This window comes from Leuciscus leuciscus (assembly GCF_965113295.1).
Source record: "Leuciscus leuciscus genome assembly, chromosome: 17".
NCBI lineage: Eukaryota > Metazoa > Chordata > Actinopteri > Cypriniformes > Leuciscidae > Leuciscus > Leuciscus leuciscus.
Genome location: NC_138741.1, coordinates 2,424,113 through 2,441,463, shown reverse-complemented (window position 1 = coordinate 2,441,463; position 17,351 = coordinate 2,424,113). Strand labels below are relative to the sequence as shown.

Sequence of the window (17,351 nt, the reverse complement as noted above, 5' to 3'; positions counted from 1 at the left end):
ACACTGTGATGATGTATAACTGAATTTTCAGCATCATTACTCCAGTCTTCAGTGTCACATAATCTTTCAGAAATCATTCTAATATGATGATTTGATGCTCAAGAAACATTTATGATTATTATCAATGTTAAAAATGGTTGTGGCGTCATATATTTGTGGAAAATATAATGCATGTTTTTTTCAGGATTCTTTGATAAATAGGTCAAAAGAATAGTATTTATTTTTTTATGTCATAAAAAAACGTCATCAACAGATGGAAGGCTCAACTCATTCAACTAGATAGAGGAAGTTTATTATTCACTGTGAATCACAAGTATTGAGTCAATAGCTGGTTGTAATTGCAACTACATGTCACACTGATTCGATTATAGATTATCTCATTCACATCTTCAACTCCAGCCTCAGACACTGAGTTACACTGCACAATCTCACAGCGCCCTCTAGTGTTACACAAGCCTATATCACTATCATAAATGCATATCAAATACATAATTATTGAAAACAAAACCTGCAAAAAGAAACATAGTAGCATACCACTAATATATTTATATGTAGAAAGACTAAGTCAAAATATTGAATATAATGCACAAATTCATGCCGTTATGGAGGCAAGAGTAAAGATTATCATATTAATGCACTGTATAAGAAACAATATAATTTTCACTTTTGTTTAGCGTTCAGGCTTAAAGCAAAAGTCTAGATGAAAACTGCATTATAATTATTTGAAACAAAATTCTTAACAAAAAAAAAAACTACACCAAGAAATAATGAATAAAATAATGATCATTGCACAATTTAAACATTAAAAATGCAGTCAAACAATATATTTCATATCTAGGGTTACAGCTACCCTGAACTTACAATACGAGAAAAAAATACAACTTGTAAAGTAGCTTCCAGTGATGATGTTCATGTACGTGTTAAATTAACTTAAGTTTAAAATGTCTTAAAAGCTAATGATCCCACTTATGATCCCATTATGAGTTATTACATCCCCTCACCATACAACATATTAGACAGAGATTATTATTAAACATGACTAGTATTCTGACCTTCTACTTTCGACTTGCTGTTTAAGTCGAGCTGTCTTAATTAGGTTCATTATGAACATTTTCCAGAGCATTTACTCTGGATTGAACGATAGCTGTGGTGGAGCCGGACGTTTCTGGATCATCAGAGAAATGACCTTCTATGTCTTTGTGAATGTGGTAGTAATACAGGAAGAGGAAAAACCCTGAAAAAAAAAATCGGAGAAAATAATTTCCTCAAATACATTTTACAGATTTAAAGTCTCTTACATAATTTTTTTAACTGTAACGCATAAAATATTAACTCCCATTATAACATTATAATTAATTATATATTTTGAAAATAAATTAAATCCCTCATGAATTAATTCAAATAATTTGCTGAAATCTGTTGGAAAAATAGAAGCATTCTATCAAACCATATGTAATGATGTACGTGATTGTTTCTCACCCTGAAACGAGTTCAACACAGTAAAGATGTAATATGAGGGAATGAGCATCGGTCCATAACTGAAGAACGACACAGCCCACGTCAGGCCGAAGAGCAGGAACAAACTCAACACCATCATGAGCTGCTTTCTGAACATCTTTCTCTTGCCGTCAGGCGCTCTTATGTGACGGGCTTGGACAATCTTAGTGACGATCATGATGAAGATTCCTGTTGTGAAGATGAAGACTAAAGCGTAGTAGCCAATGTTCACTATGTAGTGAATTAAAGGATCTGTAATCCAGCACCTATAGTTAAAAGAGAGTGAAATATAATCAGAAGACACTTAAAGTGCCCCTATTATGCTTTTTCAGATATTACCGTTCATGCAGTGTGTAATAGAGCTGTTTGTTGGGATGTCAATTTACACAAATTCCCACAAACGATCGTCGTTTATATTAACAATCAATTAATCGACTAATACCACGTTTGTCACCAATGCCGCTGTAGAGGTTTGAAATCTTGAGATGTGCAATGGCTTACACTAATAACTATCTAACATTATTCCAAGCAGCTAGTCCCATTTGCAGTGTCCATTGCCAGCCCAGCAACACAGTTCAATAAATCCACTTCAGAAACGTTGAAATAAAAGATGAAAATCTCCTTGGTTTTATTCCTTGGTTTCCGATTTACAAAAGAGAATGTGAGCTGACTAATACACTTATTCTAGTTGCTAATGAAATAAAAGATTCCTAATAGAAGTAGCTAGAAGTTAACAGTTAGCAGTTAGCAGGTAAGAAAACCGTTCGCTTCCACAGCTCTCAAGATCTGAATCACATAATGAGAATCAACGTAATGTTGCCGGAGTTGGCCTGTTCTTAAAGAAGCAGTACACTATTTTACCAATGTACCAAATCCTATAAGCACATGAATTCTAGTATGCTTTTAACCTTTTAAGTATTATTTAACATTTTTAACCATTACATGAACTTCTAAATGAAATTATTTACCTGATTAACATTAATTCTTATTCACATTACTATGAATTGTACTTTGGCCTCTACATACCCGGCCCCTATTTTCCTTCTATCCTAGAAGCAATTACAACTTTAAATTTCTTTCTTTTGAGTAAAACTCAGTAACAGTCCTTCTCATACTGCTTCCTGAAGTAAGCAGAGTTTAGTTATCGGCCTCTCAAGTTCATTCGTCTTTGTCTTGACTCGAACCTTGCGGATCACTCCATGCTCGTCCTCCATAGTCTTAACGATTCTTCCCATCAGCCATGATCCCCTGGGGGCTGATTCGTCGACAATCAAGACTACATCTCCCGGGATGAAGTTCTGTGATGGATGGTTCCATTTCTGTCTCTTCTGGAGTTGAGGCAGATATTCCTTGGATTTTCCTGATGGAGCGAAGGATTCTCTCCCACACCCCTCCATGGTGGGATCCGGATGGTGGATTGAATAACCATCTGATGTCACGTTGGAGCAAGCTGTTCTCGATTTGTGAAGTATTCCACTCCTTTATTGCCTTTCTGAGCTCATGATCAGCTCCAACAAAGTTGGTCCCATTATCAGATCTCATCTCCTTCTCCTGACCTCTTTTTGCAATGAAGCAATGCAGAGCTTGAATAAAGGAGTCTGTTTCCAATGATGTTGCTATTTCTATGTGGACCGCACGACATGCAAGGCAGGTAAATATCACCCCATATCTTTTTACAGATGATCTTCCACGTTTAATGTTGAATGGACCAAATAGATCCACTCCAGTTCTGGTGAAGGGTGGTTCGTCTGGTACAACTCTGTTTCTTGGTAAGTCCGCCATCATTTGTGTGCCTGATGCACCATGTTGTCTTCGACAGATAGTACACTGTGACAGCATTCTTCTGATTGACGAGGGAGCATCAATAATCCAGTACTTTTGACGTACATGAGACAAGACATGATTACGTCCACTGTGTCCCAGCCGCTCATGTGAATCCTGGAGAATCAGATCAGCCACACGATGGTTCTTAGGCAGGATCATCGGGTGCTTGGCTTCGGCTGGCATGGATGCTCGACTGAGCCTCCCTCCAACACGAAGGATTCCCTCTTCAAGTTGTGGATTCAGTCTGAAGATTCAACTACTCTTCTTGATGGAGTCCTTTCTCCGAAGAGCAGATATCTCTTCCTGGAACCTACTTTGCTGACAATGGCTGATGATATCCGTCTCAGTTTGTCGCAGATTGTCCACGGTCAGGTAAGTCTGTTTGAGACTCCTTTTGTAGCTCAACATCTCCCTGTTCACCCGTAGTTGATACTGTACAATCCATTCATCTCCTTTCTCTTCCTTAACAGGTTTACCAGGGTTCCCTTGAGTCGTGTGAGCCACGCCACAGCCTTCTTGAGGTGTATCCGTGAAGAATAGTATTGAATTAGTTGTTGCATTGCATCAGTGCTTTCTTCTGCTGTTGTAGCATTGACAAGTATGCCTTTCTTGACCTCAGGATCTTCAGCCGTGAGCTCTTCTAGGTGATCGTGCTTGTCTGGCCATTCCCTTTCAGGTGAGGAAGACAGGCCCTGCAATCCAAACTTCGTTCTTCATGAAGACACTCACCTTTTGTCCCCTGGAGGCGCAATCAGCAGGATTCAACTGAGTGTTGACGTAGCTCCATTGCTGCACTTTTGATGCTTGCAAGATTATGGCAATCCTGTTTGCCACAAATGTCTTAAATCTGATGTTTTCATTTGCTAAGTACTTGAGTACGGCAGTACTGTCCGTCCAAAACCTGGAATCTGACAGTGGCAACTGGCAATTGTAGTTCTTTCTTCAGCATGACATCCACCTTCACAGCTAAGGCAGCCGCCGTCAGCTCCATCCGCGGGATAGTTGGTGGTTTGAGAGGGGCAACCCTTGCCTTTCCCAAGACAAATGAGCAGAGTATTTGGTTGCTACTGTTCTTCTGGACTAAGTAAGTAACAGTACCATAGCCTGTTTCGCACGCGTCACAAAAGTGATGCAGCCGAGCTTGCACTGTTTTCCCAAACTCAGGTGGCTTAACCCTCTGGGGTCGGCAAACGCGCCCCTGCGTTTTGCTGGATTTTCTTCACAAAGTAGCACAATAAACTTAAATGACTCCGTCATTTATGGTCATACAGAAAAAAGAAATATAAAAAAAGAATCTGTGAGATGTCTACTTTTGTATGTGTCCACTTACAATCAAATCAAAACATTGCTTTTTTAAAATAAAGAAAATAAACGGGGTGTGCTTTCTGCCTCTCCGTCTCGCTGAACTTTTTTTTCTTGAGCACGTCTATAAACTGAAACAAAACTCAGCGAATACTTGTCACACATTTATGAGCCATATATCTTTATAATCATTTAAGTGTGTACTTTTAAATGATCGGATTCAAACTGAAAACAAATATTCTCTGCTTAAGTAATTTGTATAAAACCAACAAGATGTCCAGTTTCTCAAGCGCTTGCTCATTATTTTTAATTTGACCACGCCCACACGCGCAAAAGAGATTGACATGCAAATCGCCCACACTTCACACGAACGCACTCGTTACTTCAAAAACAAAGCACCAAACTTCATAAGTCTCTGCTTATGTTAACATACTGTGAGGGTCTGTTGGGGACGTTTGGCCAAGTCCCCTGTCAGAGAGATCTTCAACTCCCACCTCTGGCAGAGCTTCGACCGGATCCCGAGGGAGTCTGGAGATATTGAGTCCGAGTGGACCATGTTCTCCACCTCCATTGTCGTCGTGGCTGCTTGGAGCTGTGGCCGTAAGGTCTCCGGTGCCTGTCGAGGCGGCAATCCCTGAACCCGCTGGTGGACACCGGAAGTAAGGGATACCGTCAAGTTGAAGGAGTCCTATCAGGCCTAGTTGGCTTGTGGGACGCCTGAGGCAGCTGACGGGGTACCGGCAGGCCAAGCGGACTGCAGCCCGGGTGGTTGTGGAAGCAAAAAATCAGGCCTGGGAAGAGTTCGGTGATTCCATGGAGAAGGATTATTGGTTGGCCTCGAAGAGAACCGTCCGGCGCTTCAGAAGGGGGAAGCAGTGTCCTACTAACTCCTCCTCGGTGGCAAGGCACCGGGGGTGGATGACATCCGCCCTGAGTACCTCAAGTCTCTGGATGTTGTGGGGCTGTCTTGGCTGACACACCTCTGCAACATCGCGTGGCGGTCGGCGACAGTACCTCTGTGCTGGCAAACCAGGGTGGTGGTCCCTCTTTTTAAGAAGGGGGACTGGAGGGTGTGTTCCAACTACAGGAGGATCACACTTCTCAGTCTGCCCGGGAAAGTCTGTGCCAGGGTACTGGAAAGGAGAATTCGGATGATAGTAGAACCTCGGATTCAGGAGGAACAGTGCGGTTTTGAGGGAAGGATGGAATGGGAGATTGACAGAAGGATCGGTGCAGCTCCTGCAGTAATGCGGTCGATGTACCGGTCTGTTGTGGTGAAGGAGCTGAGCTGCAAGGCGAAGCTCTCAATTTACCGGTCAATCTACGTCCCTACTCTCACCTATGAACAAGAAAAGGACAAGAAAAGGACAAGATCCCGGATACAGGCGGCCGAAATGAGTTTTCTCCGCAGGGTGGCTGGGCGCTCCCTTAGAGATAGGGTGAGGAGCTCGGTCACTTGGGAGGAGCTCAGAGTAGAGCCGCTGGTGGCTCGGGCATCTGTTCCGGATGCCTCCTGGACGCCTTCACGGGGAGAAGAAGCGGAAGAAGATGGATGGATGGATGACAATGGCTTGAGAATATGCCTCTCAAGAGATGTCACAAGATCCGACAGTACTGCTTGGATATTATAAATAATTTATTGATGATTGAGAGCAGATAGTTCAGGCGAAATCTGATGTAAACAATGGACAATATATTAATATTTCATGTTTTTCAATGGACACTTGTCATGGACATTTTAACCAAGTGTGATGGATTGGATTCATCTCACGATCGCTATTTCATAAACAAAGGTATGAAGTCCCGTTTTGATTTTGCGTGTTGTCATTTGCACTCCTGACACAAATTACAGTATTACTGTTGCTGGAGCATCTATATCGTAAAACAGAAACCATAAATTGACAATAAACCCTTAGAAATATTAAAGGATGTATAATTTATCATTCTTAATATTTTAAGATAGTATTCTATATAGTAAATATATACAAGGTCAAGAGGTTTAAGTTCCATAATAGGGGCACTTTAAGTTTTATTAATTCATGCATTTATGACATCAGAACAACTTACATTTGTGTGGTTTTTCCAGACGTTGTGTTTATGATCCGTGTTTTATATCATCCTATTGAAACAACAGCTACGACTATCGGAGCTGGAAACGCTGAAAGAGATCTGGGTTATTATAGGTAACTAAAACTAAAACCATAAAACATTTCTATTACTTGAAATAAAATAAACTTTAACTGAAAATAAAATATTAAAAAAGCATTTTTATTTCAGCTAGTTGCCAAGGCAACATTTCTCATATTCATTTAATTTAATTTAACTTGATTAACTTGATTTTACTAAAATTACTAAAATTCATATTGAAATACGACTGATTGAGACAATTAATGAATACAAGCTGCTGAAGTAAAGGTCAAAAACATAAAAGTATCATGACAGTAGTTCATAAGACTTATGCACAATATAGGCCTAGGCTATATTCTTTTTTGGGGTGAACTTGAGTTTACAGTCTGACCTGCTGGTTTTTGTTTTAAAAGGTTTTATTTCTTAAGGCAAAAGTACAACAGGTGTTTTGTTCATATAACTCACTCCAGCCGAACACGATGATCTTCCTCATGTAGTTTGTGATGGTGACGTTCTGTCTGATGAGCCATAAGTACATATGAAGAGCTTGAATGAAGAACCAGGTGAATGTAGTCAGCATGGAGTAATGCATGAGCAGCGCTATGAAGACACACGCAGCCTTGTCTCCTGTGTTGGCGACGCTCTCGTTTGACAAAAAGGATGAATTCAGGAGAAACAAAGCCACAAACATGTTCATCAAGATCTTCGTGGCCTGGTTTGATTTGGCTTTCCTGTTCAAATATAAAAACAACCTGAATTTGTAACATGCATTTAGCAAATGCTTTTATCCAAAAGAGGAGCAAAAGCAACTAGGGATGCACAATATATCGTCCACCATATCGTTATCGGCCGATAAATGCTCAGTTTTACATTTTAACATCATAAACCCGATAAGTGTAGCGTGCAGCACAAATCTGTCATAAAGGCTACATCAAATTATAATGAGAACACGACTGTAAAAGAATGTTGTGAATTCTTTGTGTGCCCGTGTTTTAGTACGTCAGACTGCTAAACACTCCAGACTGCAACCTTTTGTCCTGCCGGTGCCACAATTTATTTTAGAGGTCGCATTGGTGCCTCCACCACATTGCCAAACTGAATAGAGCTGCCATTCCAGTTGCATATGAGAAACATCAAACGGCAAATGAAAGCGTAACGAAACCATGCTTCTCGTTTGAGCTGCGCAACGCGGACCGTTTATCAGTTCGGACCAACAGCAAAGCGCAATCTTAGAAAAATAGGGCCAATCTCGATCACGCGACATCGTTCATACAAAGCGATGGGATATCCTGTGAGAAAGTGTTTGAAATTGCTGTATTAATAACATTGCTGTGAGATTTAGTTTAAAGCATCTAAATATCATCGCTGCGAGATCTAGTTTGAAGTATTAAAAATCGACCCAAATATCAGATATCCAATTTCTTGTTTGTATTATTTAGGTATTTTATTTATTTGTTTATTTCGTTAGGAAATAGATTTCTTTGGTAACACTTTAAAACGGTCTCATTTGTTAACGCATTAACTAACATGAACAAACAGAGAGCGATAACCATTGTTAATGTTAGTTAATAAAATATTAGTTCATGTTAGTTCACACTGCATTAAATAATGCTAACCGATACAACTTTGCATCTTAAAAATGTCTTAGAAAATGTTGATTTAACATTAACTAAGATTAATAAATCCTGCAGTAACTTTGTATTGTTAATTCATTATTAGTTCATTAACTAATGCTAACAAAATGAAACCTTATTGTAAAGTGTTACCAATTTTCTTTTTCTTTTTTATAACGAAAGTTGGCCATAGGAGTCTAAAATTAAAAAAGGCAAGGAATCTTACAGTGGTTCAAACTAGGCTACTGTAATTTTATATGATTTATGTGTTTAGTATTTAAGTTTTTGGGAAATGGCTTTTAATGGTTAGCCTTTTGTTTTTATAATCAGGCTCTTAAATTATATCAGAATTTGGATTAAGATTTATTGGTCAAAGCATATCGGTTATCAGCTTTCAAATATAAAGAATTATCAGTATCGGCCAAAATGTTCATGTCGGTGCATCCCTAAATGCAACTGGTCCAAAAACTAGGTGTTAAACATTAAGAGACTCTACCGTAACAGGAAATGCATGAACAGAGCGATGGCCTGAAAAAACATGGAGATGCCGCAGCCGATTGAAGTGATGAGGTTCAATGATTCCACATACGGCGCTGTGCTGTTTGCATTTATATCTGGAGGAGACTGAGAGATCAGAGAAATATATGTGAACTAAAAGACTCTGATATTGATTTCATGAGGTCTTTAAATGAAACTGAGAAGCTTCTCACCATCAGCACTGCAAAGAACGTCAGATGTGAACACGAGCACTTTATGGTGTTATTGTTGATTTTTACTGTCTTACAGCCGGACGTCGTCCATGTTAGATTTCCTTTGAAGGAAAAACAGTGCGTTATTAAATAAAATATTTAAAATACATTAGGTTTGATGATGGGAACTGATCAATAGATCCATAAGTAAATTTACCTTTACCATCCCAAGAACTGCAGGATGCATTACCGACCTGTAAGAACACGTTTGATTATTATTTTGATTTCACAGTGTCTGGTCATCATCATAATAATGTTTTGCAAAAAAACAAACATTACCAGATCTTTCTGTTTGAAGAACATTTCAATATTGTTGGTAAGGTCGGAGATATTGGCCCTCATCGTTATTCCATAAACCTGATTATTCAAAGTTTGATTCTAAATCAGAAAACATACATAAAGCAAATCAAACATTAAAGTGTGAAAACAATAGAACAAGAAGCTTTTGTTAAAAAAGTGCCCCTTTTTATGGTATTTCGAATATTCCCTTTCATGCATTGTGTAATATAGGCCTGTGAATGTAAACGTTCTCTAAAACTTTGAAGTTGAAAGTGACTCACGTTATTACTGTTTTACTGAAATACTTCTGCTAAGCTTCTGTGGGCCACTATTACCTTAAACTGTGTCTATTAATGCAGATCATCTGTTGTTTTTGAGTAAAGATAGGCTAAAGGATGGAGCAAGAGTTTTTTTTACGTTACATCAGTCACGTTAGAGCTCGGCTAACGAATGCACCGTTATTGATACAGTTTCTGAATGTGCACCACAATAAATGAGAAATATACACATGAGTTTGTTGATGGACATAATCTTGTTAATGCTGATGGTGAGGAATTACCGCTGTGACATCTCATAATGTACCTCAAACTGAGTAGCCCATCACTGAGAAAAACGTCCTGCTCATGTCATCCTTGCGATGGAGGATCGGGTTGAATAACTAGTTCTTCCAATGTTTCATCATTGGACTCGCGCTCGGATTGATATGCTAAAATTGAGGTCATAGTTACTGTCTTTACCGTGTGCACAATCCAAGTGTGGCGCATAAGCCCTGAAAAGTGAAGCCAAAACGTCTCGATCGCCCCCCGGTGACTGGTCCTAGTATAGGTCATAAGCCCCGCCTCCCCGTGTTATTCAACGGGACTTGAGACCGACTAAACAATTTAATTACACTTAAAATATATTTTTTCCGAATGTGGTTTTTGTCATTTACTGTAGTTTTTATCACGCTGATGTAAATTCAAGGGTTTGTTTTTAAAATAAGTTTGTTTTTAGTTAGTTATTTGATGCTATAAAAACGGTGGTGTGACGTCATGATTGACAGCTGTGATTGACAGGTTCTCTGAGCGAAGTAGTCACTGAAGCACCAACAGACTTTTTTTCGGGATCTTCTGAGGACTGAGGAGATTGGAGCTTTAAATTTAATATAAAAATTTCTATAATTAATAATTTCACACCGAGAGTGAGGGGGCGGGGCCTTGATTTCGCGGCTTTACTTCCTGCTCACTACTGCGCAGGTCTGGTCCCGAAATCGCTACTGCGCAGACTCAAGCCCCGAGACGTCAGCGCCATATCGGGACACTGGCGGCTTCACTTCTCACCAATGGAAGAGAGCGAAGGGGCGTCGTCCATATTTTTTTTACAGTCTATGGTACAATCGCTTAGGACTGAGGAAGCTGAAGTTCAGTTATATCAATGGGAGTTTAGCTTCTGACACGCGCTGTAAGCGGTAGACCAATCACAACAGACTGGGCCGTCTGGCCAATCAGAGCAGAGCAGCTCGCGGAAAGGAGGGATTTAGAGAGACTGATTCTTCTGACGAGTCGTTTGAGAATCATTGAAAAATGTGGTGATGTGAAATTTATATTATGAGAAAATGAAAGTGTTTTTTGATCTTTGATGCATGGAAAAAATGTTGGAGGAGACTACAAAACAACATTATGAAACTTTAAAATAGCATAATAGGGGCACTTTAAAAGAATAGCCTAGTTCATAGAAAAATGTCTTTTCATTCGGACACAAAAATTGAATTTTTAGAAATAGAATCTTCAGCTTTTTTCAAACAACAATTCATACGATACAAAAATAATTTAGCATTATAACAGAAGTGGATATGATTATTAAAAGATAAAAGATTTATACAACAGATTTGTGTCGCTGTGGGAAAGAGCTGTGCATACATGTCAATTATTTTTTTAATTTTTTTTACAATTACAAATAGGCTATCCCTTAAACATTCCTTAAAATGCTCAAACAAAGAATACAAAATTTATTTTTATTGCAAGTACCTTGTCTCCCATATTATTGAACCGTAGAACTCCAAGAAACGCAGTTCCGTTGTTTTCCAAACGTGATTTATTAAAGGCCTCCTTGGAAATCTTTACAGACCAGGAAAAGTTCCTACTCAGGATACTTTGACAATCAACAACCTGTGAAAAGAAGAATAAGCATTGATAAATCAAGAATCCTAGCCCAGGTGGACATTGTAATCTTTTTCAGGCCTTACGCTGATAATGTTCTGATATGAAGAGTAGCATGTATCTTTGGTTTCTGTGTTCTTGGCTTGTATTTTGAGAACACCAATAGCCTTCCCTGCGACAAGCCTTGAATCCTTTGTATTGTTTTTTTCCATCTTCTCCATTAGAGTATCCAAATAATCCAAGACGTCTCTGCAAAACCAGTTTAATCACTTGGCATTCTGTAATAGTTACTTGATGTCACTAGCAAACGCACACTTACGAGGCTTTTGAGGAATCAACATCTCCATCCTCGTCTTCTAAACCGTCTCCTAAACCATCTTTATCTATATTGTATAGTTGTGGTTCACATCCATCCTCGTCTTTAGGATTGCAATTTTCATTCTCTTCAGAAGAAGTACTGGTTCCACTGTTATTGCAGGTCACACACGTCCATTCAGTGTTGTTTAAACGCATAATGTATGTGCTTCTTTCTTCCTCTTCAACACAGAAATAAGTAGGCTAAGGGATGGATTTGATTTAATTGTGCAATAATTGAATCTTAAATATTAAAGTGATTCATATATGTGTTGCTTATTTATAAATCCATAAACATCATAGTTTCAGCATTATAATATTTAGATGCTTATTCATCATAGTTCACATTTATCAGACATAAATGACAATTTTGTCAATTTTGACATAAAATTGTATAGAAACGTTCACTAAAGAAACATGCTGTCAGTTTACATGTTGCAGTTGTACTATATTTAATTTGATTTTGAAATCAAACTTTGGGTGTGAAACTGAAAAGTAGTTTATAAATCTCAAGACACAGACTTACCGCTGCACGCATGATCATCATATGTAGCGTTTCGACATCTCTCTTCAGGATTAACAGGAGGGATTTTCAAACAACCTCAAGAGACCATGACACATAATTTAACATAATTATCAAATCCAGGGCCGAATTAGCACTAAGCCTTACAATTGTATTTACAAAATGATTGTAAATACAATTGTTAGTCTTACAGAGCTCGAAATTAACTTTTTTACTTGGTAGCACTGGTGCTCCCAACTTCAAAAAGTTAGGAGCACCAGCAAAAATGTAGGAGCACCCGCCAAATTTGACGTTTGCACATTTTTTGTGCTTGACACTCTCCGTGTTTAACCAAGCTTTCGCGCTTAAAATGTATTGATTCAGTTGCGAACGCTGTGTTACCTGCAAACTCTGTCCCACAGGCTTTACAGTGAACGCAATGCATTGAACCATCAGCATAGCGGAGCCACACGAAAAATTTTAGCCACTCTCTCAGAAAGCTGTATGATTTCTTTTCAGCTGGTGGATCCACATTAACCACATCACCAACTATTTAAAAAATAATTTACTTTAGAAAAGAAATTTGTCAGCTCCCTGTCACCGGACGACGGAGCGCAGTGAAAGGGAGTGACGGCTAATATTAACCAATCTAAAATCTGCTTTAAAGTTAAGAACGTAAGGATGAAGTTTGACAATGATTTTAATACTGTACAAACTGTATATTCTACCCCTTACACTGCAAACAATGCTTGTCTTGATATAAAAAAAAAAACTTAAATCAAGATGCATTTACTTGATAAGCAAATTAACAAACGTAGTCTTTTTTTCTTGGGGGAAAAAAAATATAAATTAAGTGCATTTTGCTTAAAAACAAGTACAAGTATCTGCCAGTGGGGTAAAAATTATAAGCTTAAAACATGATTATTTTTTCTATTTCCCCATAACATAGGGTATACCTGAACCACACACACACACACACACACACACACACACACACACACACACACACACACACACACACACACACACACACACACACACACACACACACACACCCATATCCAGATCCATATTCAGATTCATATCCATTTGAAACTGATCCTGTGGAAGGTCATTTCTACTGCCACCACTACCATCTGAAAAGTTAAGCATCAAAACTTAAAACAACAACTGATGAAAACCACATGACTCTGAGGCTGATGTCTTGAGATTTGTATTTATTTGAGAAAAAAACAACCACCACCTGATTATGGGCCCTATTTTAACGATCTGAAACACAAGTGTCAAGCGCAAAGCGCAAGTAACTTTGTGGGCGGGTATGTTGTGGACTTGGACCCTGAAACAACAACAAAACCACAATCTTCAACACTAGCACTGCATCTATTGTAGGATGTCACTCACCGGCTGGATCCCATAGATAACATCCATTATTAGCATCCAGCAAAAATGTCTCACCAATCTCGTTCATTCTAACTCCATATTGATCCCCTTGCTTTGTTATGTTGAAACTGTATGTTTTGCACTGTCCTGAAACCAGAGAGAACATTTTACATTTGTTGAAAAAATACATTTAAAGAAGTGTTGAACTCGGGAACTGTTTATAGATAAAATATATAGAAGTTTTACCCAGGGAAGAGATGTTTAGTTTAACATTCATTACATGAAAATTATTTTTATCATCATCATCTGATTGACATGTCAGATTTATAGCTGAAAAACAAAACAAAACAGAAATGACCTCAATGAGTTTGCCAGTCTGCACAAGTGCTTTCAGACAAATATGTAATATTCACACAGTCATGTTAGCAGTATATTTAACATCTACCTTGATTTATTGAGCTACTTGAGTTCCAGAAACATCCATCTGTCAAGACTTGAATTTCCAGGTTTTCTGAGCAGGCTGCATAAAGACAACATTTATAATGCTATTATGTAACAATGTATAACAAGTTTATATGTCGAAATTTAAATGGCAACTGTTACAATCTTTTTTTAATCATGTTATTTTTTTGTGTTTCATTTGTTTTCTAATGTGCATCAAACAGCATATTCATTGGTATTATGAACTTTTTTTCATTGGTATTATCAACTCTTTAAGTTGATAAATGCATTTTTTAAAGCAAGCAGTGGTGAAGAAGGTATATAAGTATATAAGTACTTGAGTAAAAGTACAGATAACCTAATAAAAGAATACTAATTTTAATACTCCTACTCATCGTCAACTTCATCTTTGCAGCCGACACTGACACAGAAAACACTTGTTTATTAATAAACAATTGAAATGTCTAAATGTCTTGCTATATTTGACATATTCATAATCATTACTTTTGCCGGTTCTTTGTGACAGCTTTTAGGTGCGTTATTGGCAGCGCCACCCTTACATGTTACATGAATGCGTCACCTCCGCTCAATAGTTAATATTGTGCTTTGGTGTTCAGGTTATACAGGTTTTTCAAATGTTATTTCTCTCTCTTTTTTTGTCTCCACCACTTTAACTTGCCACGAAGTTCTGGAAAAACTGTCAGTGATGTCACGATATGCAAATGTTAAAATATGCAAATTCATACCTATGTAATCACCATGACCAAAATTGTACTTTAATTTTTTAATTTTTTTTTACATTGAATCTTGAAAAAAAAAAATATATAGACCTACCTACCAACCTTCTTTTTTTTTTTTTTTTTTGCTGTTACTGCAAACCAAATTATTTTTAAGGATGGCCTGAGCTCCTGAGAGCGACCCATTCTTTCACAAATGTTTGTAGAAGCGTCTGCATGCCTAGGTGCTTGATTTTATACAACTGTGGCCATGGAAGTGATTTCAATGATTTGCAGGGGTGTCCCAATACTTTTGCCAATATAGTGTATTTATTCACATGCAATTGCATGAATTAAATATTTTCTATAGGCTAGTTAGTAGGGTTAGGAATAGAAAATCGATTCTTCTTGATAGCATTCTTTTAACGCAAGACACAAGAGAACACTTCTGCATGTGTGCTGTTTTCTGTGCTGCGCACACATCCAAAGCGCACACAGAGAGCCGCCTCTCATATAGTGCACGGAAAAAATAGATGCATAATTATGTCAAAATATCCCCGTAAACAGTCGGTTTTGCCTTAAACTTAAGAAAAACAGTATGCCTATTGAATCCATGCATTGACAGCCAATACTCGCTGCCACCATTAATGTTGATCAAAGAACAAAAGAAAAAGAAAATCACTCGCTGAACTTTTGTAATTAGCCTAATTGTAATTTGCCTGTTCGGTGCATGCGATTTTGAGATGCATTCCCTGTCAAACATCATTCATCCTTACTTTCGTAATTTTGTTAAATATTTTTTTCTGGTTTTCTTGATCTTTATATGATGGTTTTTTTTGTTTGGTTTTTTTATTCCTAAATTGCTGTTCATTTATATGCAATTTATTTTGTGCTGCAGACGAAAAAATTAAACCGTATCCTATTAATTCGGAATAGCAGAGATATCTCCCATTTGAAAAAAATTGTATCAAGTAGACCTGTTTTATTGTGGTCTGCAGTTTAATAAAAGTTCATCAGGAAAAAAAATGGTATTAACAGATTTTAAAAACAGCGTTACACATAATTAAGAAATTAAATTTATAATTAAATCAGGCGGTAATGGCAAAAAGAAAGGGAAACATTGGACCTTATGAAAATAAATAAATAGGCAAGACTAGTGATGCACCGATGTGAAAATTGTGGCCGATACCGATAACTGATATTAATATTGCTGTTATGGCCGATACCGATATTTACCGATGTCGATATCTCTGTATAGAAAACAAATTTTAATGATTATCAAATAAAGAGCTATTTTCCAAAACACTTTTTTTTTTTTCTTTAGAAATGACTGATATTGGGCACCTTTACCTGTGTGCAAAATATGTCACATACGACACACATGCATTATACTGCATTGCATATACAGTAATGTGTGCTGGTCAACTTGTCTAAAATTAAGAAACCCTTAGAAAACAGTAAAAAACAAACAAAAAAAACAGGAACATTGTGCAAAATTAAGATAGGCTACTTTATTTATTATTCCAATATCCAAATATGATACTAAAAAATACCACAGGGAAAAGGGCTTCTATTTGTGACGTGCTGTCTTTGCGTTTGAACATTGCACATTTTAAACAGGACACTCATTAACTGAATAAATGTTAGCCAATACAAACATATTTATAGAAAACAGTTGACAATGAATAGACAGGAGTCCAATAATAGCATAACCAATCATTCTAAAAATAATAACAAGTAGCCTAGGCTATAAGACGAATCCGACATGGGCTGTGTTAACAGTAAAACGTCCGTCATTTAACGAATTTTAAAAACACGGATAATACTAGGGCTGGTCCGAATACCATTTTTTGAGCTTCGAAGCTTCGGTAGTAATGAACATCGAATATTCGAAGCTTCGGAGAGAGGGTGCTGAAAATATTCTTCTCTCTAATAAAGGCAGGAATCTCGATGTGTCTGTATGTCCGTTTGCATTTTGATTATTTCGAGAACCGTTCATCCAGTCGACTTCACAAGGGAGTGCAGTGTCTCATTTGGTGCAACACGCGGATGGACACGCGAGACGTGACACGCAACACATTCAGAATAATAAACTTTTAGTAAACTACAGCGAGCGCCGAGCGGGAAGCGGCGCGGGCAGGGCTTATATGCTCCGAGAACGGACACTATACTAGTGATATAAAAGGCACACACACAGGTCTGTTAAATTAAGAAATACTTTTAAGGTAATCTAATATTTTTCTGACTAACAAATTACTGACACAGTAAAGGGTAGATTTAAATAAAGAAAAACGAAATTTAAATAAAGAAAAAACGAAATTTAAATAAAGAAAAAACGAAATTTAAATAAAGAAAAACGAATTTTAAATAAAGTAAAACGAAATTAAGTTAAATTAAAAACGAGATTAATTTAGATTGATAATAACGGG

The 17,351-nt window shown here is 37.6% G+C and overlaps 1 protein-coding gene across 3 annotated transcripts in view; it reads right to left on the bottom strand.

Annotated features, from left to right (window-relative positions):
* Positions 1–225: 225 nt before the first annotated feature.
* Positions 226–17,351, bottom strand: part of LOC309479616 (adhesion G-protein coupled receptor G5-like) — an 82,149-nt gene continuing 65,023 nt past the window's right edge. Inside the window, exons 14-16 of one of the 3 annotated variants that reach the window (XR_014199334.1) lie at positions 14,211–14,285; positions 14,012–14,095; positions 13,859–13,912 (exon numbers count right to left, since the gene is read on the bottom strand). Coding sequence is in view for 2 of the 3 variants with exons in the window: in XM_082143781.1 (XP_081999907.1) it covers positions 1,089–1,234; positions 1,480–1,763 (430 nt within the window). In the remaining variant the exon portion in view is untranslated. Of the gene's footprint in view, positions 1,235–1,479; positions 1,764–13,858; positions 13,913–14,011; positions 14,096–14,210; positions 14,286–17,351 lie in introns of those variants that run through there. The other 2 variants (XM_082143781.1, XM_082143778.1) reach the window with 2 other exon arrangements.